Raw genomic sequence first — 25521 nt, 5'->3', positions numbered from 1 at the left:
TGGCCAATCATAGCTGATTAAAGGTGATTTCTCACTGCACACAACTTGTGCAGAAATTGACAATGTCATATGCATCCTGGAAGCTCCCAAATACAGTAAACCTTTGATTAGTGTTGATTTGCTGCTGCTGTTATCATCATATTTTGTGCCTAAATCTAGATACTGAAAAGCAGACAATGTGAGCAAAACACAGTATATGGTAGTAGCAGTATTGCAATACAGGATTTAAAAAATAATGGACACAATCCTATTAATTATCCCTGCTGGCGTAACCTTTTAGGATACGTCTCAGGTATGAATTGCAGCAAATTAAGTAGTCAATACAGTAGTCAATTTGCTTTGCATACTAGTTAGATGCCTCAGTGCCCAATGGCAAGTGTCTACATTGACTTCTTAACTTGTGGAGATGCACATTAATTTTTTTTCCTCTGATGGAGTTCATGCCAGTGTGATTTATTTCAGTTGGGTTACAGCCAAGGACTAAAAATTTCTAGTTACTAAACTTCAACAAGGAGATGTTCTTGATAAGAACTTGGTGACAGGAGGTGGGATGATATTAGAGACATCATTATACCAACTCCCTCAGTGTTCACAGTGCCAATCTTGCTAAATTAGGTCATGTGGTAATAGATGCTGCTTCAGTGAGCAATACCAGCAATTTGGTTTTAGCTGAACATGAATTTTTGGAAGGTTAGTGTGCCAAGTTTAGATATGGGCAAAATCTGCAGCTTCATAATTGTAACAGGTATGTTTGAATAAGAGAACACAGATATTTTAATGGTTTTTATGTTTTTAACATTTTTATATTGTTGTACACCGCTGTAATGGTAATGGCACGGTTAAAACATCTTGTAAATAAATAAATAAATAAATAAATATTTTCTACTTTAATATTTTCAAGTGTCAATTGGATTTAAATAAAATTTTTAAAAATGGAGATTTTGATGATTTAAAGCAAAAGCATCTATTGTAGCCATAGTGTCAATACAAGACAATAAACTTTTTAAAATTTAAATTACGATTCAAATCAATTTGATTTTTAAAATATTTTAATTGATCCTGAATACAACCTACTTTTAGGTTGCTAAATCAATTGTGCACTGTTTAATTTGATGTTCTGTGTGTTCTCTTTGTACTAAACGGAAAACAAATGAAATTTAAGATTCATTGTAATAGCTTTGCCATGATTTTCTGCATCATGGGTTAATTCTGTCCTTCGTAAGATATTAAAAGATGGTGGCATTTTAGAGCTTGAGGGAGGTCTGATGTGACATATGAGCTTACCACATAATTGATGAGTGGCTATTTATAACTATTACAAAGCAAAACACCATGGCAGGATTGCTTTTTCTCTCTCCCCAGTGATCACTGTTTAGCACAGTTAACATATAAATGTGCACCAAATTAGGTAAGATTAAGTTGTTTCATTGGTGTGCTATTTCTTCTGATTGAAACCTTTGAAATGCAAGTTTGAAGTCAGAGCACTTGTTCTATTTGTACCTGTACCTTGCATAAACTTTGGAGCAGCAGACTAGTTTCAGCGCAAATATAATACTGCCCAGTTTCAGAAACATAGTTTACCATTGCAGACCATTTTGTTCGTACTTTATCCCTGGTCTCTGGCGTTCCCTCTTATAAAGCCATTTCCCCATCACAAGCTAGTTTTGTGACATGAATAGTATTGATACTGCCATTTCTCAAATGCCTAGTTGGAGCCAAACTACAATGTGTATAAACTGTGGTTGTTGGACACATCTCTAGAACTAAAAAGGGTGAGAAGTGGTCAAGTGTTCAGGATATATCACTTATGGGTGTGATTTGATGTGCATTGGATCACTAAAGAGTGTGTATGTGTGTTTTCTAGCATGTGATTGCAAAGATAATAGTTGTTTTACTTGATCTCGGAGGACCAACGACTTGATTTCATTCTCCCCTTGTAGCAGATAGATAGGAAGCCTTGACATTTGAGCATTCAGCCTGGAGGCAGGCGGTGCATCACGGCCTCTCCCAATTTGAAGAGACCCTTGTCCAGCAGGCTGAGGCAAAGAGGCAATCCTGAAAGCAGCAAAATTAGGGAGCTGAACAGGGGACAGACTGTTTTTGTCTTCAGTGTGGAAGGGATTGTCACTCTCAAATTGGCCTCCTCAGCCGCACTAGATGCTGTTCCAAGTCCTCCATACAGAGCAGGTTACCATAGTCTCTCGAGACTGAAGGATGCCTAATCTGTAGCAGATAGAGTTGACTGGCCACAGGTGGGATCTGAAAGAGATATAACTTGTAATGGCCCAACAGGCCATTACAAGGGTCTTGCTTTCCATGAGCTGTTTGTTTGTTTCATCTTGTGAATGTGTACCTTAATCTGAGGAGGGGAAAACTGATACCTTACATAATGCAGATTTCTTGGGGAAATAAAGGTTTAATATACAAATTTATTTTAGGAACATCACACGTCTCCTCTGTGTTTGATCTACAATGAGTGCCAAATCTGCTATCAACAAAGAGATTTTTGCTCCTCATGATGAAAGGATGCTGGGAGCAGTCCAAGTAAAAAGGAGAACGAAGAAAAAGATTCCTTTCCTGGCAACTGGAGGTCAGGGTGAATATTTAACCTACATCTGCTTGTCAGGTAAGACAAATGATTCCGACTTCTAGCTGTCCTTTCACTTTATCTTTGAAGTTTGACTAACTGATTGGATGTTGTCCATTTCTAAAAATAAAGTGGTACCATGGATTTTAATTGAATGAGCAGATGAACAGTGATAGGATGTGTCTTTGATCTTCATAGATTTGAATACTTGAAGTGGCTGTATGAGTAGTTAGAGCACACTATGCTGTGGAAGGTATACTTTCACAGAATTTCACAGACAGTTCTCTTGTACTGTATTAGATAGGGGATTATCACAGAACTGTTGCAGGATTTTACTGACAATGTGATGTGGACAGGGGGAGATATATATATTTCCATTTAAGGGATTGCAATAAAGCATTTATTTCTATGATACACATTTTCTGTGGTCTTAAACATTGCCTCTTTGAGGAAATATATTGTTGTTTCCTAAAAAATTCTTAAGGATTGCCTTGTGATCTCTGGACATAGTTCCAAGAAACCCAACATTTCTCTCTGCAAGAATAGCCAACTGATTCTGGAATCTGGTGAGTCAAGGCCTAATGGGTGTGTATAGTTTTCTGGTCCGAAAAAACAAAGTACTGTAACGGAAAACCCTTGAATTCACTCTTGATGCTGCATTTTGTGATCATCCTAACAGTTATGTCAGTTGTTTGTCGCCAGCTCCCATGTAAAATTCTAGTTTTAGCTGTGAAGGTTCTCAAGCCTAGTTTTGTGTGTTACAGCCAGAAATGTCCATGACAACCTGGCAGAGAGACACGCATGGGAAGCACACCTGGTTATCTTTGTTTTGTTTAGACAAGGTTATTTTGGCTGGTTCACTGGGAGAGAGTTACAGCTGGCTTTCCTGTGAGAATCTGCTTCTTTGCAGAGGTCAGGTAGGTTGTGAGTTGTTTGTGTTTTTATTAGCCCTTGGGTTCCATCTGTGTTTCTAAGGTTCTGTAGATGTAGGAAAAAATAATTGTTAGGTCTAGGGCATCCTGCCATTTAGTATGAATCCTGTTACTCTATCAGTTGGTTTTGTAAGCTGGCCATTATGTACATTCTGCAAACCTGGCTATTGCTTTTCTTCCTTTGAAATTTTGTTCTTAAGAGAATTTATTTTCTTTCAAATGGTTTGATGTCACAATGTCATGGGAGAATATTTTTCTACAGCAATAAGAACATCAAAGTTGTGGTGAGCCATACTATAGGTGTGCTTGGTCTGGTATTTTATTTCCACTGTGAGAACCATGGCCAACTTATGGGAAGCCTATAAACAGTGCTCTATAATCAGCTTTGTGATGGTTTTCATCCTAAAAATTTAAAAATCTAGGTTTTTTTAAAAAAATGGTATCAGCTTTTGAGAGCGTTGAACAGCTGGATAGCTCAGGGGTTGGACGTTCAGCTCCCCACTGTGACTCCTTGACAGATGTTGGACTCCATAAGGCCCCTTCCAGCTCTGCAGTTCTAAAATGATAAGATAGGATAAGATAAGATGAGATCCCTGTCCTTCAGTGAAATTTGTCTTGGCCTTTTAAAAATGCTTTGTCAGTGGCTATTGTAACATTTATTTATTTTATTTTATTAGACTTCGACCCTACCCATCTAGACCAAAGGTCTACTCTGGGCGGCATTAGAAATTTAAAAAAAAAACCAGTTAGACCAATAAACATATACATAAATCCAAGATGGCAAAAATGAATTTAAGATACGGCAGGAGGGAAAGCCTGCCCAAACAACCAGGTCTCAACTTTACTCCTGAAGACACCCGGAGAGGGAGCCAGGTGGATCTTCACGGGCACGTTGTTCCAGAGCCTAGGGGCCACTGCCGAGAAGGACCGGTTCCTCATTCTTTCCGGACCTCCCTCGGTGTTAGGTCCCTTAGCCGCCCAGCCAGGCTAGAACAAGTGACTCTGGCAGAACTGGGTGGGAGGAGGCGCTCTGCCAGATATTGAGGTCATATCAGTGGCAATTAATTCAATCAGTTCCTTTGTGTTATCTAAATAAGTGTTTCTTTTCATGTATCTTTTTCAAATGAATTATGTGTTTTCTGAAAATACTTTTCATATGTTTCATTTGTTCTTGTCTCAAAGATGTGAAGAAAAGAAGAAAAGGCCACTTCTTGTAGTTCTCCCCTTTCTCCCCTTTCCTGTCTCCTCTGCAGAAACAAATATATACAGATATATATATTCTTGTTGGGAGAGCAGGATATGTGTATACACCTGTATTTATATCTGTGTGTGTGTGTGTGTGTGTGTACACACACAGACAGACAGACAGAGAGAGAGAAAGAGAGAGAGAGAGAGATAAATACAAGTGTATTCTGCTCTCCCAACAAGAATCTTTCTGGAAGAGCACTTGAATCTCCAGATCCGTTCATTCCTAGCTCTCTCTCTCTGATGTATGGTATAGCTAATTCATGTATTTTCCACAGAAATAGAATAGATCTCACATGGACTTTAAGCCAAAAAGGGTTTGTCCCCTGTAACATTTCCAGGAATTGCTGTTGCTATTCTTCTGTCTGAAGTGTAGTCATCTGTAAGAGAAGTTTTGAATTCTGTATTGATTTCCAGGAAAGATTTGTTTAGGGCAAACTCAGCACAATTGTATGGTGGAGTTAATAAGGTGCTACAACAGAACTGTCTCCAAGTGCAGGCCCCTTTCTTCCAAAGCCTCATTTTCTTGTGTTATCAGCCATTCTTCTCTGTATATGCCTCTTTCTGCATTGATAAAGGACTGCCTTTTCCCACTTAGTGTTAAGGAACATTTCCCTTTCCTGTCATACTGAAGAAAACTGGTGGGCTGTTGAGGGCATGGAAGATATGTGACACCTTTATGAACCAGAGGTTGACCCTTCTTGGCATTAAGGTGTATTGCATCATGGCAAAGGGAATGTGATCATTAGGGACTGAAGGAATGGGTGAAGTAGTCTTGGAGGAGCTCTTTTCTTTAAGCATTTGCCTCCCCCCCCCCTCAGCTGGGACTCTACTCATCCCTATGAAGAATCACCAGAGGTAGCACAACAGTTTAAAAGGAATACCTATGCTAGTCTATTGCAGTCTTGTGGCACTTACAGATACTTCATAAATTTCATTTTGCAGAAGTGGATTGCAGATCATGAAAGTTTATGCCAAGTGAAATTTGTCAGCCTTTACTCTTAAAGTTGAAAGTCACTGGGATAACTTTAGTTGAAGAACACAGATGGTTGTTTTCTAGCTTGTTAATTGGTTCCAGCCTTGCCATGGATAATGTAGCAATAGCAATAGTCATGCTGTGAGTAGTCTTTTGTCCAGTGCTTATAGACACAGGAACAGCTGGAAGAGACTGACTGCTGCTTGGAGGCATGTCAGTCAAAACTGTTATCTGTTGCCAAAATATCTCATGCCATCTCTGTCTCTGTTCTAGCAGCTGATTATCAGCAGGATATTTGCTAACTGTTCAGTTATGCTTATTTTTATTTTCCCTGAACATAGTCCTGAAATTTTTAAAAGTCTTAGTTTTCCTGTTTCCTGTGAAATGTAATTTACTACCATCCAATCATCATGATTTTCTAAATAACAGAAAGAGGTTCGTGCTGCTAACCGCCTGCTGAAACAGATTACAATGAGGCTAGGTTGACACGTGGCTTTAAACAAACTTCCACTGTTGCTGATTTAATTTATTGCCAAAATACAAGGACTCGAGTGGAACAGAAAACAATAATAAGAATTTACATGTGGTTTGACATTTTGCGTCACTCATCACTTTATAGGCTGACGATTTGATTTAATCCAATAAAAATGGTTACATTGTAGTGTTGTTGTTTCAAGAAGACTTCACAAGTCTGCTCATACATTGCAGTAATTCATGATGAAAATGGTGTTTGTCAGAATAAAGTTTTGCATAGTTTTGCTAATTTAGGTCGGCACTGAAATAGTAAAGTCAGCAAAGATAAAACCACATATTATATAGTTACTTAAACTCCAGTATCTGTTTTGAAGCAAAGGTTTCTCTAGCAGTCAAAATTGCCTCCAGCTCTTTTTAAAACATGACAATATAACGGTGATCTCTATGGGAACATAATTTAATTTAAAAGATACAGGTGCAGGAGAAGGTGATATCTTTATTTAAACTTTTATATTAGCAGCGTAATAATGGTTTTATCTTCTCATAAGAACATAAGAACCCTGCTGGATCAGGCCAAGGGCCCACCTAGTCCAGTTTCCTGTATCTCACTGCGGCCCCACTAGATGCCTCTGGGAGCACATGAGACAGCTAGATATCTCTCTCTCTTTTTTGAAATTATTTTTTTATTAATTTTCTTAGGGATAGGGGTTACGATACAGATAAGGGGAGCAGATAGAATAAGGGGGGAAGTGGTAGGAAAGGGTAAAATTCCAGAGAGCAAAAAGTATTCTTATATCTGCTTACACAATTATATTAAAAATGGAAATCATACAAAGAGAAAAAGAAAACATTGTAGCAATTTTCCAAGATATCTATCATTACTAATCTTCCATTTTCTTGGACCTTCTCTTTTTTTTACTTTTAAGTTTACTAACTTTATAGGTTTAATATTATTCTGCCAAGTTTACATCTATTGCTCTAAATCAATGTTCATAATAAAGTTCAGCATTTGCTGGAGTTCTGCTGCTGACATCTCCATAACAGGAATTAACAAATTAGCTCTCAGCTGCATTGTATCTTCACCTTTTTCTTCTGAAACCTTCTGGGGTTTCAGAGTAACATTTTCTCTCTCCATCTTCACTATAAATTCCATCAGTAGTTTATGGTTATATCGTCCTGCAGAAGCAAGTTTTATTGCCACAATAGAAGCAAAGTTGTTTTTCTCCCTCCTCTTTCTTTTTCTTCCAGTCAAGCCTCAGATGAAGGTGGCGGGGGGGGGGGATATTTGCCAGTCTAGAAAATTATAGGTCTAGTCACTTTCTTTCACTGGTTACACACACTTTCTTCATTGTTTAGGTCCTTAAGAGTTTCATATGTAAAGCAAGACACTTAATTCAAGATCTAGTCAAGATTGTTTCCAAAAATCCTTCTGTACTTTTATGCTCTCTGTCTTTTGGTCTTTCACAGCTTTGTGCTAGGATGGCACCCACTCAGTTTCTGCTTCCAGATGCGACTTCAAAGGGAGGCCAATCCAGGGATCCCCCATCCTCCTCCCTTCTCAGTCAGATTCTGTTACTTCAGACTTTCACTTCTCCTAGTAAAAGTCCTTTTCCTCCCCAAGTTTGGAGAGATCGAAACTGAGTGGTCTTAGTCAGTTTCAGGAGTCCTTCTGAAATGCAACCAATCTTGCTGCAACGAAGCCCCGCCACTAGATAGTTGTCTCCCGATATCCCTCCCCTGCATCTGGCATTTTGAGGTACCTTCCTTTTAAGCCTGGACATTATTCATACCCATCATGGCTTGTAACCTGTGATGGAGTCCAGAAATCGGTCCTGCATTTGTATTGTGTAAGGACCACATTACTCCTGTTGTGCTGATTTAAAAGAATGTTGTTAGTAGCAGTAAGACTGCTGAAACTTGGCTGAGATCCAAAGTTTTCCATGTGTGAGTTTAATGTGCTGCAAGGCACATTATGTTTGCATTACAGTGATTCTTTTTCCTATTGCAATTTCTCACATTGCCTCAGAGGCTGCTCTAGAAGGCCCACTGGAGGTTTAGGATGTCAGTTAGCTTGACAAGTCAAGTATTGTTAACTGACTATCTCTTTCTTGACTGAAGTAGAATAGTGCCAACCAGAAATGTCACTTATAGGTGGCAGCTTGTCATTACCACTGTTTACTGTAAGCTGCCCGTGGAACTTTGTGTTGGTATGGTGTATAAATAGAATAAATACATAAATGAATAAACATTCAATTTTTGATTTGATAGTTGCTTCTAATTTATTTACATTTAAAATTAAATTTAAATCTTAGGCTGACCTTGGTATTCTGGTAGAAAAGCCAAAGAGAAAGTGGTCACTGAATTGTTAATAGTTACAGAAACGTATTTGATGTAAAAATTATAGTAATTAATTATTTTCAGCTATAAGAACTCGCAAAATGCTATAGCAAGATTCTATATTACATTATGTATTTATTTTATCTATTTTATCTTTGTATGATATGGGTCTATGACAACACAATAAAACTTACTACTACTGCCTGCTTAAATAAAAAAAAATATCAAATAGTTACTGTATTTTTTGCACCATAAGACTCACTTTTTTCCCACAAAACAGGGGTGTGGAAAGTCTGTGCGTCTTATGGAGCGAAGAAAACAGATTATATTTTCCTGTTTTCTTCTCCTAAAAAATTGGTGCGTCTTATGGAAAGGTGCGTCTTATGGAGCGAAAAATACGGTAATTTAAATGGGTTAAACCTGCTTGTTCATAGCTACGGTATTAGAATATATCCCCTGAATTAGTGGAATACGTGGGTCTTGCTAATTTAATGAGTCGGTTCTAGTTTGGACCAATAACTTATTTTCAGAATAACAATTTTCTAATTTGTTCTCTAATCGGAATAAATACTCAACTCTATGTAACGGAAGTATCTGTATTCTGACATAAATGGAGAGTACCCCAGATAGGGTAGAAGGAGAGAGAGCCCATGGTGAGTGTGAGACACCAAATCCAAGGCCCTTATGGGCTCTTACTATCAAGGGGGGAAATCTTGGAGGAGGGGCAGTTGGGAGGGAAATAAGTACACCAGGGCTAGTGTGCGTTTCCACTATTCCTCTTTGACTTGTCCAAAATTGTGACAAATAGTTCTCCAAGTTTGGATTCTCCTGCCTATCAGTTAGTAAATAATGCTTCTCTCAGACTCATTTATTAATGCAAAGCTATACAGTAGTAGAATATAATAATACATTTTCTGTACCAGTTGAGAACCTTAGCAGTTGTGAGTTGTATAAAATCTCCAAATGATACATATATTTTGACACATAAAGGTTACATTTCTGTTGTAGTAATGGTTAGAGTTCTAGACTAAGGCTGACAGGAGAACGAGGTTCATATTCCCATGGTTATGAAGATCATTGAGTGACCTTGAACCAGTCCCATTCTCAGTCTGACCTATCCCACGGGTATGTTGCATAAAGGTAAGGAGTAGAAGGAAAAAACAATATATCCCTGCTTAAGCCCAGTGGAGGCAAGACATGACAATACAGTAAATATTACATAAACACATAGATTCCCAACAAGATAAGAGAATCCCACAAATATAATTTAAGCATGCTCGGCACATCGCAGTTTAGCACATTTTACTATCAGTGTGTTATCTTCTTTACTGTTTATTGGAAACTTTTCTCGTATTTGTCTCAGTGGAGGATTTCTGGAAAAGGATTTTCTGCCCTAAAAATGCCTAGCAGGCATTTAAACGTTTGTGCTTAATTTCATGGAAATTCTATGAGGTGCTGTCACATAGAAATAACACTTTAATGTGCCATCATTAACACTAGAAAGCTAATTACACAAATTAGCAAGATCTTTGTTTTGTGTGCTGTCATGTTTTTGTTTGTTGTTAGTTTTCAAACCTGACAGAAAACTAATTAATGCAATCCATTCTATGGTGTGTTTTTTTCTGTTTTTAAAAACTCTTTCAGGGAATTTATACCTGTGTGGAGTTGTTGGTGTTGTTTAACCTAGTAGAGTTAATACTCGCCCGTAAAATGCCTTCAGGAGCACTGCAAAAACTGTAAATCTCCCGTGTCATGTTAAAGGAACGTGGTAAATGCTTATGGCCACTTGATCACTTGGTCTGCACTCAGGGCTGTCTTCCTTCCTTCAACTGGCTAAGATCTCAGCTTCTCTTTTGATTTGTTGGTTCAGTTGTCCCAAGACTTGTTGCTGGCAATTTGGTGAACCACCAACATTGCCTTCATGACTGACTTAGGTTACATTCTCACTGAAGAATGTCCACTGAGCAACTGGGAATTACTGATTTGTCATCTACTCATTACTTGTTCAATAGGAATCCCGTCCCCTTTATCCATGATACTGGTATCTGCGGTTTTACTTACCTATGGTCTGAAAATATTAAAAGAAAAAAAAACAAGACTCTGTAATCACATAATATATTTATCAGAACTGGCCACTAGAGGGAGCCAGAGACCATGCAGAGTATGGGGTTTTATAGAAATAAATATTTTTGCAGTGTATTTACCAGAAGTGGCTACTAGAGGAAGCAAGAGACCAGACTATTGTACGGTTCAGCATTATCTACTGTTTTCAGCATCCATGGAGGGCATGGATAAAGATGGGGGACTGATGAACATCCACCCCCAGAACCTGGTGGACCACTGATCGTGTGGCATGTGGTGCATGTGACCAGCCCCATCTTTTGTGCCCCAATCACGGCAGTAGCCCATCTGCCGCAGCCCTGCCCCTCTGCTCATCCAGCCACTCTGTGACTGAGAAAGGAGACTCGTTCTGCCGCCCCCTTTTTGCTGGGTGAGCAGGCAGGCGGGACTGCAGCAACCAGGTTAATGCTGCAGTTTGGTGCACCAAAGATGACTTCAGCCATGACTGTCATGCATTGCACAGTAAATGGTCCGATGGGTTCTTGGGGTGGGTGTTCATCAGGCCAGCCACCTGCACCCCATCTCTAGCATGGAATTGATCCTCTGTGGATTCAGGAGTCCTTAGTTAGGCATCCTTCAGTCTCGAAAGACTATGGTAGCATACTCTGTATGGAGGGCTTGGAACAGCGCCTAGTGTGGCTGAGAAGGCCAATTCGAGAGTGACAGTCCCTTCCACACTGAAGACAAATCCAGTCTGTCCCCTGTCCGGCTCCCTTGTTTTGCTGCTTTTGTGACTTCCTCTTTGCCTCGGACTGCTGGGCAAGGGTCTCTTCAAATTGGGAGAGGCCGTGATGCAGTGCCTGCCTCCAGGCTGAACGCTCAGATGTCAGGTTTTCCCATCTGTTGAGGTCTATTCCTAAGGCCTTCAGATCTCACTTGCAGATGTCCTTGTATCGTAGTTGTGGTCTCCCTCTGGGGCGCTTTCCCTGCACTAATTCTCCATAGAGGAGATCCTTTGGAATCCGACCATCAGCCATTCTCACGACATGCCCGAGCCAACGTAGACGTTGCTGTTTCAGTAATGTGTTCATGCTGAAAATTCCAGCTCGTTCTAGGACTGCTCTGTTTGGAACTTTGTCCTGCCAGGTGATGCCAAAAATCCGTCGGAGGCAACGCATATGGAAGGTGTTCAGCTTCCTCTCCTGCCGTGCACAAAGAGTCCATGACTCACTGCAGTACAGGAGTGTGCTTAGAACACAGGCTCTATAAACCTGGATCTTCGTATGTGTCGTCAGCTTCTTATTGAGCCATACTCTCTTTGTGAGTCTAGAGAACATGGTGGCTGCTTTGCCGATGCGTTTATCCAGCTCGACATCTAGAGAGAGGGTGTCAGAGATGGTTGAGCCGAGGTACACAAAGTCATGAACAACCTCCAATTCTTGTGTGGAGATGGTAATAGAGGGAGGTGAGTCCACGCCCTGGCCCATGACTTGTGTTTTCTTCAGGCTGATTGTTAGTCCAAAGTCTTGGCAGGCCTTGCTGAAACGATTCATGAGTTGTTGGAGGTCTTCAGCAGAGTGGGCAACAATGGCTGCATCATCTGCGAAGAGGAAGTCCCGCATGCATTTCAGTTGGACTTTGGTCTTCGCTCTCAATCTAGAGAGATTAAAGAGCTTTCCGTCTGATCTAGTCCGGAGATAGACGCCCTCGGTTGCAGCTCCAACGGCATGCTTCAGCATGACAGCAAAAAAGATCCCAAAAAGTGTTGGTGCGAGGACACAGCCCTATTTCACTCCGCTTTGGATGTCAAAGGGGTCTGATGTTGAGCCGTCAAAAACTACAGTGCCTTTCATTCCCTCATGGAAAGATCTGATGATGTTAAGGAGACAAGGTGGACATCCAATCTTGGGAAGTATTTTAAAAAGGCCATCCCTGCTAACCAGATCAAATGCTTTTGTAAGGTCTGTGAAGGCCACTAAGAGTGGCTGTTGTTGTTCCCTACATTTCTCCTGCAGCTGTCGCTACTGTGATTTTATTTGGGTGAAGATAGTTTTTCCCTAGGAAACAGTATTTTTCTAGTAGCAGCTCAAGGTAACAGTGTTACGTGTCTGTCGCACTGGCCATGTGAACACGGAAGATTGTCTTCGGACAAACGCTGGCTCTATGGCTTGGAAACGGGGATGAGCACCGCCCCCTAGAGTTGAACACAACTGGACAAAAATTGTCAAGGGGAACCTTTACCTTTACCTAGCTCAATGTACATTGGACAGCTGTGATTAATTAATCGGTGTTAAGTATTATATTAATCAGTGTTAATCCTTCATGATTTGCTGCCTTGTCTTGGTGAAGGGGCTTGAGTAACTCAGAGAAGCTATGGGCTATGCCGTGCAGGGCCACTCAAGACGGACAGGTCATAGTGAAGAGTTCCAACTAAACGCAATCCAACTGGAGTAGGAACTGGCAATGCCACTCCAGTATCTTTGCCAAGAATGTCCCATGATCAGAAACAAAAGGCTAAAAGATATGACGCTGGAAGATGGGCCCCTCAGGTCGAAAGGCATCCAACATGCTACTGAGGAAGAGCGGAGGACAAGTACAAGTAGTTCCAGAGCTAATGAAGTGGTTGGGCCAAAGCCGAAAGGACGCTCAGCTGTGGACGTGCCTGGAAGTGAAAGGAAAGTCCGATGTTGCAAAGAAAAATAATGCATAGGAACCTGGAATGTAAGATCTATGAACCTTGATAAGCTGGAGGTGGTCAAGCAGGAGATGGCAAGAATAAACATCGACATCCTGGGCATCAGTGAACTAAAATGGACAGGAATAGATGAATTCAACTCAGATGATTATCATATCTACTATTGTGGACAAGAATCCCGTAGAAGGAATGGAGTAGCCCTCATAGTCAACAAAAGAGTGGAAAAGCTGTAATGGGATATAATCTCAAAAATGATAGAATGATGTCAATACGAATCCAAGGCAGACCTTTCAACATCCCAATAATCCAAGTTTATGCACCAACCACCAATGCTGAGGAGACTGAAATTGACCAATTCTATGAAGACTTACAACACCTTCTAGAACTGACACCAAAGAAAGATGTTCTTCTCATTCTAGGGGACTGGAATGCTAAAGTAGGGAGTCGAGAGATAAAAGGAACAACAGGGAAGTTTGGCCTTGGAGTTCAAAACGAAGCAGGGCAAAGGCTAATAGAGTTTTGTCAAGAGAACAAGCTGGTCATCACAAACACTCTTTTCCAACAACACAAAAGGCAACTTTATACATGGAAATCACCAGATGGGCAATATCGAAATCAGATTGATTATATTCTCTGCAGCCAAAGATGGAGAAGCTCTATACAGTCAGCAAAAACAAGACCTGCAGCTGATTGTGGCTCTGATCATCAGCTTCTCATAGCAATATTCAAGCTTAAACTGAAGAGAGTAGGAAAAACCATTGGGCTAGTCAAGTATAATCTAAACCAAATCCCTTACGAATACACAGTGGATGTGAAGAACAGATTTAAGGAACTAGATTTGGTGGACAGAGTGCCTGAAGAACTTTGGATAGAGGCTCGTAACATTGTACAAGAGGCAGCAACAAAAACCATCCCAAAGAAAAGGAAATGCAAGAAAGCAAAGTGGCTGTCCAACGAGGCCTTACAAATAGCAGAGAAGAGAAGGGAAACTAAATGCAGGGGAGACATGGAATTTTACCGAAAATTGAGTGCATCTTCCAAAGAATAGCAAGGAGATAAAAGAGGGCCTTCTTAAACGAACAATGCAAAGAAATAGAGGAAAAGAATAGAAAGGGGAAAACCAGAGATCTGTTCAAGCAAATTGGAGATATTAAAGGAACATTTTGTGCAAAAATTAACATGATAAAGGACAAAAATGGGAGAGACCTCACAGAAGCAGAAGACATCAAGAATAGGCGGCAAGAATAAACAGAGGAATTATACCAGAAAGATTTGGATATCCCGGACAACCCAGATAGTGTGGCTGCTGACCTTGAGCCAGACATCCTGGAGAGTGAAGTCAAGCGGGCCTTAGAAAGCTTGTCTAACAACAAGGCCAGTGGACGTGATGGCATTCCAGTGGAACTATTTAAAATCTTAAAAGAGGACGCTGTTAAGGTGCTACATTCAATATGCCAGCAAGTTTGGAAAACTCAACAGTGGCCAGATGACTGGAAAAGATCAGTCTACATACCAATCTCAAAGAAGGGCAGTGCCAAAGAATGCTCCAACTACCGTACAATTGCACTCATTTCCCACGCTAGTAAGGTTATGCTCAAAATTCTCCAAGGTAGGCTTCAACAGTATGTTGATCGAGAACTCCCAGAAGTGCAAGCTGGATTTCGAAGGGGCAGAGGAACTCGAGACCAAATTGCTAACATGCGCTGGGTTATGGAGAAAGCCAGAGAGTTCCAGAAAAACATCTACTTCTGCTACAGCTGTGAAACCTACAGTTCAATGCATTCCAATGGGGTGAAAAATTCACCAAAAATTAACGAAGAGTCAGAACAAAGCCAAATTAATTCTGCAAAGGTTTTACAAGGTGCACTAATGATTCCAAGCATTTAAAACAGGTTTCAAACATTTTAAGACACTTTAAAAATAGTGAAAGGGGACCTGTCAAAACCATTGAAATGCATTGAAACCTATTCAATGCATTTCATTGGGGGGGGGGGAATTCACCAAAAATTAACGAAGAGTCAGAACAAAGCCAAATTAAGTTTGCAAAGGTTTTACAAGGTGCACTAACGATTCCAAGCATTTAAAACAGTTTTTGAACATTTTAGGACACACTTAAAATAGCAAAAACGGACATTGTTAAGTGAAACAGGGGACCCAAAATGCAATCGCTATGCGAAGCATGGTCCCGAAATCGCTAAGCAAAGATCGCCCATAGAGAACATTGTTAAACGATGTGGAAAATTCCTCAAAAAAACCATCGCTAAGCAAATACATCGTTAAACGAAGCAATCGCTAAGCAAGGCACCACTGTATTGTACCATGGTCTCCTGTCATAGTCTGTATTCCACCCATCTTGACACTATATTATTGCTTAGTGATTAAAAAAAGAGCACACCTCCAAATACGTTCTGTGCCATCATATCGCTTATGTAGTGACTATATAAGTTAATGACCTCCCAAATGGCCTTCCTACAGCCCCATCTTAACATTGTGAGCCACTTTGGTTTCCCTGACAGGGAGAAAGATGGCCTATAAATGATAATAAATGAATGAATGAATGAATGAATGAATGAATGAATGAATGAATGAAAACATTTCCATACAAATATGAGGATCCCATAACTATAAAAGTTTGTGGATTCTTTGATTCAGTAAAATTGGCTATTATATCAGGGTTCTGATATTTTCAGAGATGAAACTATTACATTAATGCTGTCACTCGATTAGTGTACAAACTTCAAAAATGATTTCCAGTTGCTAGCGTAATAGGGGCATTTTAATAAGAACGGAATAGGCTCATTATCTTGGTAACCACAAAGAAACTGTTTAAAAACATTTTTGTTCTTATATGTTTTATGTAGAGTGAAACTGTAATGCTCATTAAATCTTGGCTCTTTGTTAGGATACAAATGCAATCCATTTAGAATGTGTTTTTTCCCTTCATATATCTGTTAACTTTTTAGTAATACCATTTTGCCTGGAAGATAGGAATGGCAAACTGCATCTGAATATTCTGTACTAAAAACAATGTTGGAAAGGGTTGCCTTTCAAGCAATTGATGACACACAATTATTAATAAAGCCTCTATTCCTCTGCATTTGCAGACTCATTTTGTTTGTTTTTAGGTTTTCACATATACCGAACACATGGACTGAAACCTCTTTTCCAAAAGAAGACTGTAGATGAAGCCATTTTCCAAGGAATGGCGGCCACCAATTCCCATGATTTGACAGTTCTTCATTTCTGTCTAATATACTTTTCAAAAATTCAGTTTCCCTTATTTTTAAGCACTGCCTAAAATAGTTCAGCTGTCTCTTCATTTTTCTTTTAACCAAGCTATGTAATTATTGCTTGGCATGAGAATGCCTGGCAAATAATGAACAGGGATTCTCTGGGTATTACCAGTACATTACCTGCACTAATGAATTGTGAAGGTCTGGGTGAAATATAATATTTTATTTTCAGAAAGTCTAACTGTACAGGAGATAGTCTTATGTTTAATGTCACAGTGGTAGGCATGTTAATTTGGAATATTTTTAGTATACCCCCTTGTTCTATTAGCAGTACTCTGCTTTTAACTTTTTCTTACTTTACATGAATGATGGTTAATTGTAGAAAATAACAGAGACAAGTGTCTATTTTAGCATGTACAATTATCACACTTATCTGTATTAGGTAAAGGAGAAGGCTCCATTTCAGTCCATGAGGTCCATAGACTTTGTAGTATTAGGGTGAGCCCCATCCCACACAGAGACCCCCCAAAAAGTTTGCTTCCAGAATATTTTAGGCAGAAGAAAAGTCTTTGATAGTCAGCTGCTTATGATCTTCTTTAAAAAAAAGTGTGAGGGTTTTTTGTGGGTTTTTTTTTTTAAGAATTTACTACCCCAAAAAATTACTCCAAATGACATAAAAATAGCTAATTGTGCATGCCAGGGCATCAATTAATGAGTTGCAACTTAGAGGGCCAAAAAAATATTAGGACTGAAGGGATTTCATCTCTTCAAACTCTGGAAGGGAGCAAAACTGACCCCACACTCTCAGAAGTCACTTCTTCACCAGCTCTCAAGAGTTTATTATTTTGTAGTTTTATCCGTCATATGACACAGGACAAAACTAGAAACTGATGCTGTCCCCTACAAACTTTTGTCTTTTCCAGGCAAGGGTACTTACTTTCTGCAATGTTATTGCAGAATTTCTGAGTCTCCATTCCTTTAAGGCTAGCAGCGTCCCTAGAAACAGTTGTTTACTGTATTGTCACCCAATGTTACCTGCAGCTGCGGTTTGATATGCTGGGCAGCACTGTGGTGGGGTGAATGAATAAGTGACTCCCCCAGAAACAGTTATTTTGCTGAATCATGAATATGATGTTTTGCTTCTTCTTAATTGTAATGCTGCCACAAGTTATGCATGTATTTCATGGTAATGATGTAAACTAGATTTGTTACAGACAAAATGTCTTTTTTTAAAAAAAGCCTTATCAGATCCTCTAAAACAGGACTCTGCTCCTGCTTTAGACTGTTTGTCCAGATACTGTTGGGCTGCCATCTAGGAGAAGGAAAACTCCAATTTCAAATCTCCACTGCCTTGTGGCTATATCCACTGATGGAAAAGGCTTCAGGAGTAAACCTCGAGGCAAAATCCGGATTTAAACAAAGTGTTAAATCAAGCAAGCTGCCTCCGGGAGCCGGAGTCCCAGAGGCAATTCATGTCGTTCTGGCAACTCCTGCGACATCACTGGAACCAGTTGTATTGGCTCTTGCCTTTCCATTGGACTGTTTCAGCTATGTGGAGAGGGGGGATTTGCTGCTTGGGTAACAGCCTATCCTCCATATTATTCTACCCAGGCTTCATGCTCTGGAGAGAACACTCATATCATGGTCTTTCGAGACTGAAGGATGCCTGTGATACAGGTTGAATGGGAATTTCCAATCCAAAAACATCTGGAGGACTGCACTTTGCTTATCTCTGCTTTAATGAGTCAGGAACAATTGGACCATAGCCAGCTGTTCCTGACCCATTCGTTTTTTTATAGCTTCTTTCCTACCAGCGTGGGGGTGGGGGTGGGAGGACATAGTGTCACTGACAGTGGGGACTTAAATTCTCTGATGACACTTAAGAGTCTGTGCATTCTGCCAGGAGATGCATGCTCTTAGGTTTTTAATTTTTACTAGCTGGATCAGGGGTTGCTAATTTGATTCGTGAAGCAGTACAGGTACAGCATTAGGAGTTTTCAGTTTCCTGATCTAAATTTTCCTTTGAGAGATGCCATTTATTCTAGTGCTTCCCTCTCTAACTAACATAAATAAGTACTGTACTGAGAATAGGAAATTGTCATGGAGAAAAGATTTAAAGTAGTCCTACTGATCTGTGGCTTTCTCAGGTAAGGAGCTCTCTTTGCCTTGCGTGAAACGTGGGGCACTAGCGAAAAGAAAAGAAAAGAGATCTTGTGCCCAGCTTCTTGACTGTCATTAAAAAGACTGTTTGGCCTAAAGCAAGTTATAGTTTTGCTGAAATGTTAAAACAAATGCACAGCTTTTAAGTGAATCTGCTTATCACAGAGATTTACCATCCCTCGCAGTAAAAATGCAAGACTAATGCTCCCTCTCCCCATTGTCTTTGTTCTTGAGATTGTCCAGTCTACAAATAGAGACAATTTCTTCCTAATTGCTTCTAAGGGCAAAGGGGCAAACTACATTAATTTATTTATTTTATTTATTTATTCAATTTTTTACCCCGCCCCTCTAGACAACGTCTACTCGGTGCGGCTTACAAAAATTAAAACACATACATACATGTTATTCTGTGGCTTTATTCAATGTTGTGCTGTTCTGTTGGAACTGTTGGCATTTTAAACAAAGTGTTAAATCAATCAAGCTGGCTAGCTAGCTCATAGACTCAGATAGAAACCCCATAGTCACTAGTAGGAGGTGTGAAGTTCAGACCCTTCTCTTTTTTTGACTGAGGAGGAATGTGTGAAAATAAGGAACTCAGCTTGAGCTTTTTACAGCTCTGTGGCCTGTCTGTATGCAGTTTTGCTATTGAAAGAAAGGTGCTGAAGTTGACAGAATGGTAAAGAGAAGTCACACTATTTCAGGGTCGATAATGAGTGGTCATTGGTGAATTCACACTTCCCGCCCATCCTCCCCTCTGTCCGTCACGTCACACAATTTTTACACAGCGGTGGACTTTGTGGGAACTGAGGCACTTGCTAGGATCGGCGGACCACATGTACTGCGGGGGCAGTCCTAGAAAACAATGTTGAAGCTCTAGAAGATTCTGATAACTTCTGAGCAGGTGCAGACTAAACCCATTAGTGTGCATTCACAGATGACCACTCGAAGAACCAGAGTTACAGTAAGCAACCTCTCTGTCTGTGTTTATAAAAACACAGATAACTTTAAACTGCAGTTAACAGCTGGAGTGAGAATTTCTGATTCTCTCAGAGACCAAGGTGTTTTTATAGCCTATGTGCAGTGATGGGCTAGTGAGTCTGCACACTATGGTCAATTCAATTTGCAAGATTCTCCTCACATTTTGTTCTGGTACTGCTGCACTAGTACACACCAATAGTTCATTAATTTCAGCTTTTACACTTTTTTCCCACTTTACTTAATGCACAGTCAGTTGATGCTGCATCATGATTATCAGGTGGAAATGAATGGTGAATCACTGGACATTATTTTGTGCACTGATCGTGTTAGACAAATATGCTTTAGAAGTCTCTGAATCACTGTTTTAACTCACTGCCATTTGGCTTGTCAATATGATATCTGTAAAGTAAGCATGATACTTAAAACTTAATCCTTCCAGTATATTGCAGCAGCATTTGTTTGTTCTGTAATTACTTTCTAAGTAAAACCAGATCATATTCAAATATAAGTTCTTAATCACTCCCCAGATGAAGCCTGTATATATTGAAAACGAAGCTCATAGTATTTTCATTCTCCTGCAAAGTTGGTTCTGCTAGGAGAATATAGTAATGCTTGGCTCTCAAGGTACTTGTCAGAGATAATTAGAGTGAATACTATTCAACTCTTGTCCTTTGCCTGTGGTTTTGCGGGAGAGTCTTTCACAAAAATAAGGAGAATACAAGTATAGAATTGGCATTTATTTTAAATTGCAATTTCCAGTTAAATGAGGCTGTAATTTTTCATTGCCAATCCAAAAGCTGTTGATTGTCAACCCCCTCCCCCCTTCTTTTCTTTATTTTTCTTTTTGGCTGAAGCCAGGAGCAATCTCTCTGTGTGAAGTAAGGAACAGTCTCATTCCCCTTTCCCAAATGAATTGAACAGCAGGCAGCTTTTTGGTTTGTCCATTGCATATCCAACATGTTTCCAGTATGTCAGCAATACAGTACCAATGAAGATGTAGTGCTTTGGTCACTCATAGGAGCCTGTGGGGCAGGTGGCTAAAATGGCTGGGCAGTCGTATGGACCTCATTCTGATGAAGTCTAGAGCAGTGGTCCCCAACCTTGGGCCTCCAGATGTTCTTGGACTTCAACTCCCAGAAATCCTGGCCAGCAGAGGTGGTGGTGAAGGCTTCTGGGAATCTGTATTCCAAGAATATCTGGAGGCCCAAGGTTGGTGACCACTGGTCTAGAGCTCAACTGAGACTTTTTATATCTTTTGACCAAAATTACTGATCTCAAGCTTCAGTCCTATCTGCCTTAGAGCAATAGTTCTCAACCTTGGGTATCTAGATGTTCTTGGAATAAAACTTCCAGAAGACTTCACCACTATCTCTGCTGGCCAGGATTTCTAGGAATTGTATTCCAAGAACATCTGGAGACCCAAAGTGGAAACCATTGCCTTAGGATAGGCTTTTAGCTGAAAAACTGTTACTCATTATCTTTGGTGAGATTCTGTGTAGTATGCCGCTGGCACTGACTTTCTGCATCTAGGCATCATGGAGATTTTAGAAGAGTGGGCATTTTGTCCTACTGCTAAGCTGGCACTAGCCACAAGGGTCCTCCAGTGTTGATAAGGGTCTGTGGGTCTTGTGGACAGAAGGTTCAGGTTGTCCAGTTGTACCTAGGCCTAGTGTATTCACTGCTGGGACCATTATTAAGCTTTTTTAAAAAAATCTGTAACAATGCTAAATGCCTGGTCATTAGGGAAGCAACCTGCCTTCTTTGTTCTTCACTTGTTTGGCCATTATGCTAAAGATACCTCAGCCTTCTTCTTTGATCTTTGAGGGGAAGGAGTGCATAAAAGTTACTATGTAATTCTAACATATTTTTGGCCACCTCTACAGTTCTTATCTGAGAAGAAGGTTGGGTATTGTTCAAAGCTTCACAAGAAAGCAGTGATAGATGAAAATAAAAAAAGCCAGAAATTATTCTGCAGAAGCATCATGCCATGACAAAGATTAAATTATTTGTCCCTATAGCAGAAGTTTTCTAGTACAGTGGGGTCTTGACTTGAGAATTTAATCCGTATTGGAAGGCGGTTCTCAAGTCAAAAAGTTCTCAGGTCAAATCTGCATTTCCCATAGGAATGCATTGAAAACCATTTGATCCGTATCTGGTCTTTTCCGTCCATAGAAACTAATGGGAAGCTGCTATTCCACCTTCGACCACTAGAGGGGGATATTTTGTTTCTTTTTTTCTTAGGTCAAGAAAGGTTCAGGGAAGGCAGGGAAAATACAGTCCAGGCAGTACAGTACCAGGCAGTCTGAAGACTGTCTCCCAATCCACTCTCTAAACGCTGGGAGGAGTGAGGAAGCAGACAGACACCCTTTTCACTGGCCAACGGTTAACTGAAAGTTCAAATTTTGCACTTTCCCTGCCTCCCACGTGGTTTTTTTCAGTTCTTAACTCAAATCTAAGTATGTAAGTCAAGTCAATATTTTCCTATGAGAGCGGTTCTTAAGTCAAAATGTTCTTAACTCAAGCCGTTCTTAAGTCAAGACCCCACTGTAGTTTAAAAAACATACATCAAGAAAACTGCTGTGGAACATGCCTGCCAGTCTTTTTCTTAGTTTTTCCTGTTTTATGACTGAACAAATTCTTTATCTTCTCATTAACAATTGGGTTCATACAGTTCCCAAAAGCTTTGTTTGAATGGGAATCTGGTCAGGGAAATACTCCTAATCTCCAAACACCCGCTATGTTACACAGCTATAAAGAATAGTTTGTGGTTCTCTGCTGACATATGTGGGAACAAAAAGGGGCATCATTCTGAGAAGTTATGCATAACATAATCAGTATCTTAGAACTGCAGAGCTGGAAAGGACCTTATTCAGTGGTCCCCAATTGTTTTGACATTGCGGACCGGTTTAGCATGCGTGTATGCTTGCGGGGAGTACATCTGTGTGTGCATGGGGAGGCATGCATTGCATCCATGCTTGCATGGTGTGTATGCCTGCATGTGGGGGGGTGCATACATCTTTGGGGGGGCAGGAGATCTGTCTCCGCAGCCCAGTCCTGCCTAGGCTGCGGACCAGGGGTTGAGGACCCCTGCTATAGATCATTGAGTCTAGCCCCTGTGAAGGAGGAAAAGCAGAATACGTGTGGGAGAGGGTTCCTGTGTATTTAGATTTTAGCCCCACATAACATATTCTGCATGGCTTAGGAAAAACTGTAGGCAGTATTATTTGAGGAGTTTCTTCATGTGAAGAATGCTGCTAAGCATTTTAGAGAACAAACCCAGTTCGGTGTGATAGGTGAGCTACCTTTCAGGAATGTAAATAATTCATGATAGGTTATCTCTATGGCTTTTCCATAATGATTAATATGCTGTTGATAAGCAGAATTAACGAATACAGTTGAAATGTAAGACTGCTCCTTTGCTCATTAATGAACTATAGAAATTGCAGCTACTGGCCAAAGTTCTATATTTTTCCCCCATGTGTTAGCTTGGTGGCAGTTACACAAAATAAAACAGTAAGATTTAGGGCACTGTCTAATTTCCACATATGAAAAGGAATTTTGAGAGTTTTTAAAGTAGTTTAACAATATAAAAAAGTGGGAAAGTAGGTTTTTAAAAAATGTTTCTAACATAATATTTGACAAGTCAGTGTGGTGTTGTGGATAAGAAAGTGTCAGACTGGGACTCAGTAAACTTAGGTTCATATGCCCACTTAGCCATTGCAACTCATTGGAGGGGTAAAGTTCAGTTTATTAGACCAATCATACAAAAAAAATAAACCTTTACAAATTTCCAAAATTCCAATTACCTCATAAAACATTTAGCATGAAAAGACAATCTAAAATCTAATTATCTAGTTACCGTAGAATTTCCAACACCTGAGTATTGCCATACAGAATCTGGCTACTTGGTACGAGATCTTGGGGTCTGTGTCAGAATGAAGCTCAGTCTTTGTGAAGATTTTTTTTTAATCAGGGGGTGATGATCTCCTAATGTGCCACCTCACAATGTGGGCAAGTGAAAAATATATGCTCTGTAGTCTCAATCTCCCTTAAGGGGACGGGTACAAAGCCTTTCAGTGAAAGGGATATTGTATTCTCGAAGGATTTCATGGCTGGGATATGATGGTTGTTGTGGGTTTTCTGAGCTGTTTGGACGTGTTCTTAAAGTTTTTCTTCCTAACGTTTTGCCAGTCTCTGTGGCCGGCACCTTCAGAGGACAAGAGTCGGAACTCTGGCTGTGCTCTTAAGAACATGGCCAAACAGCCCGGAAAACCCACAACAACCATTGAAATGGATAGTCTTGTACTTTCCTTCAGGGACAGCAGAAGGGAGGGCTGAGTATTTGTATTTTGCAAATACGATCCATTAACTTTAGGTTTCTCGAATTACTGTAAGTAGTTGAGATCTTTCACAGAGGCAGGAATATCTTTTAGGCCAGTATTTTCCAATCTGGGAGTCAGGATCTGCAAGGGGGCCACAAAGTGCTTTGTGTGTGTGCGTGTGCGTGTTCGTGTGCATGTGTGTGTGTGTGTGTGTGTGCGTGCGTGTGTGCGTGCGTGTGTAGGCTTCATATGTCAACCTTACCCCAGTTTTGAAATACTGATTTTAGTTTGTATGCGTGTGAGGCAGAACTCGGGAAGAATCAGAGTATGTAAAAGAGAACATAACAGCAAAACAAGTTGTCATTATACTATTATTCTTATTCTAATTAGAATTGTATAAATCATCAAATTTTATTATAGTGATGTGGAGGAATATTGTCACATAGGTTCAAGAATCCAATCTGCCCCTTTTTGGATTTGATTTCATCCTTTAATAATAATAATCTTAGAACTGCAGAGCTGTAAGGGACCCTATAGATCCTTGAGTTCAGCCCATGTCAAGGAGGCACAGTGGAGAACTGAACTCCCAGCCCCTGGCTCCGTAGCCAGATACCTAAAACACTGAGTTATCCAGCAGTTCTGATGCTAAGCTGATGCATGTGCAAGTTTAGGAAAAGACACTTGTGGTTTGCCTCAGTTATAGGTATATGCTTGAACATACAAAATCAGTTCCTGATTCAAACATTGACAAACATAATCAGATAGGGAATATTGATAATCACAAAATGACAGTGGATTGTTACTAAAAAAAAAAGTAAGATACCATGTTGCAAATAATTTCGCGTATCAATTCATGGATCTACGTAGTATCAACTCAGCAACACAAGTTGCAAACTGGGAGTCAATGTAGGATTTCACAATTAATAATGACTTAGGAACCCTTTTGAGTGGGTCTAACATCCACATATAGCTTATCTAAGCAGTTTTTTCTTCAAATCTAGTTCAACAGTGTTTGGGGTGTTTTTTTTTTCCCAAAGACAATCACCTTCCGGTCAAAGAGGGTCCAAGTACTGTAGGTTGAAATGTTTTGAAGCAGGTTTTTATGTGTTGACATTTCTGATCTAAGATTTATGTCCATTAATTCTTTTGTATGGAGTTTGTTCTTATATTCTATGCATACCCTTTAAAAACTCTAATTTATAAGACCCAGATGAAAAAAGGGGAATTTTAATGTAGCAAAGGGGAATTTTATTGTATTTTTGCAAATATTTTCTATTTACTCACACACCCTTATATTAACTCTCTTAATACTAGGGAGATCTTCTACAAAGAAGATGAATCTACTTCAGGTTCCCAATTTATCCTCAGTTTATCACAGCTGCTAATTTTTTTCTTTTATTTTTTTTTGAAACTCTTAGTAGTCATCTAATTTTACTTCAGACGCATCAAAAGCATTTGTCATGTTTAAAAAATATTAAAACTTTGAGAGTCTTTTAACAGTTTCATTCTTTTTATATCCTA

At 39.9% G+C, this 25521-nt stretch overlaps 1 protein-coding gene across 1 annotated transcript in view; it reads left to right on the top strand.

Annotated features, from left to right (window-relative positions):
* Positions 1 to 25521, top strand: part of STXBP6 (syntaxin binding protein 6) — a 141079-nt gene that overhangs the window by 32864 nt on the left and 82694 nt on the right. The window contains exon 2 of the mRNA XM_020789400.3: positions 2439 to 2626. Within this exon, the coding sequence (XP_020645059.1) occupies positions 2473 to 2626 (154 nt within the window). The 5' untranslated portion in view covers positions 2439 to 2472. The remainder of the gene's footprint in view (positions 1 to 2438; positions 2627 to 25521) is intronic.

Source organism: Pogona vitticeps, chromosome 1, assembly GCF_051106095.1.
Source record: "Pogona vitticeps strain Pit_001003342236 chromosome 1, PviZW2.1, whole genome shotgun sequence".
Classification (NCBI taxonomy): Eukaryota; Metazoa; Chordata; class Lepidosauria; order Squamata; family Agamidae; genus Pogona; species Pogona vitticeps.
Note: the sequence above shows the minus strand (reverse complement) of the source record. Positions and strands in the feature narration are given on the sequence as shown.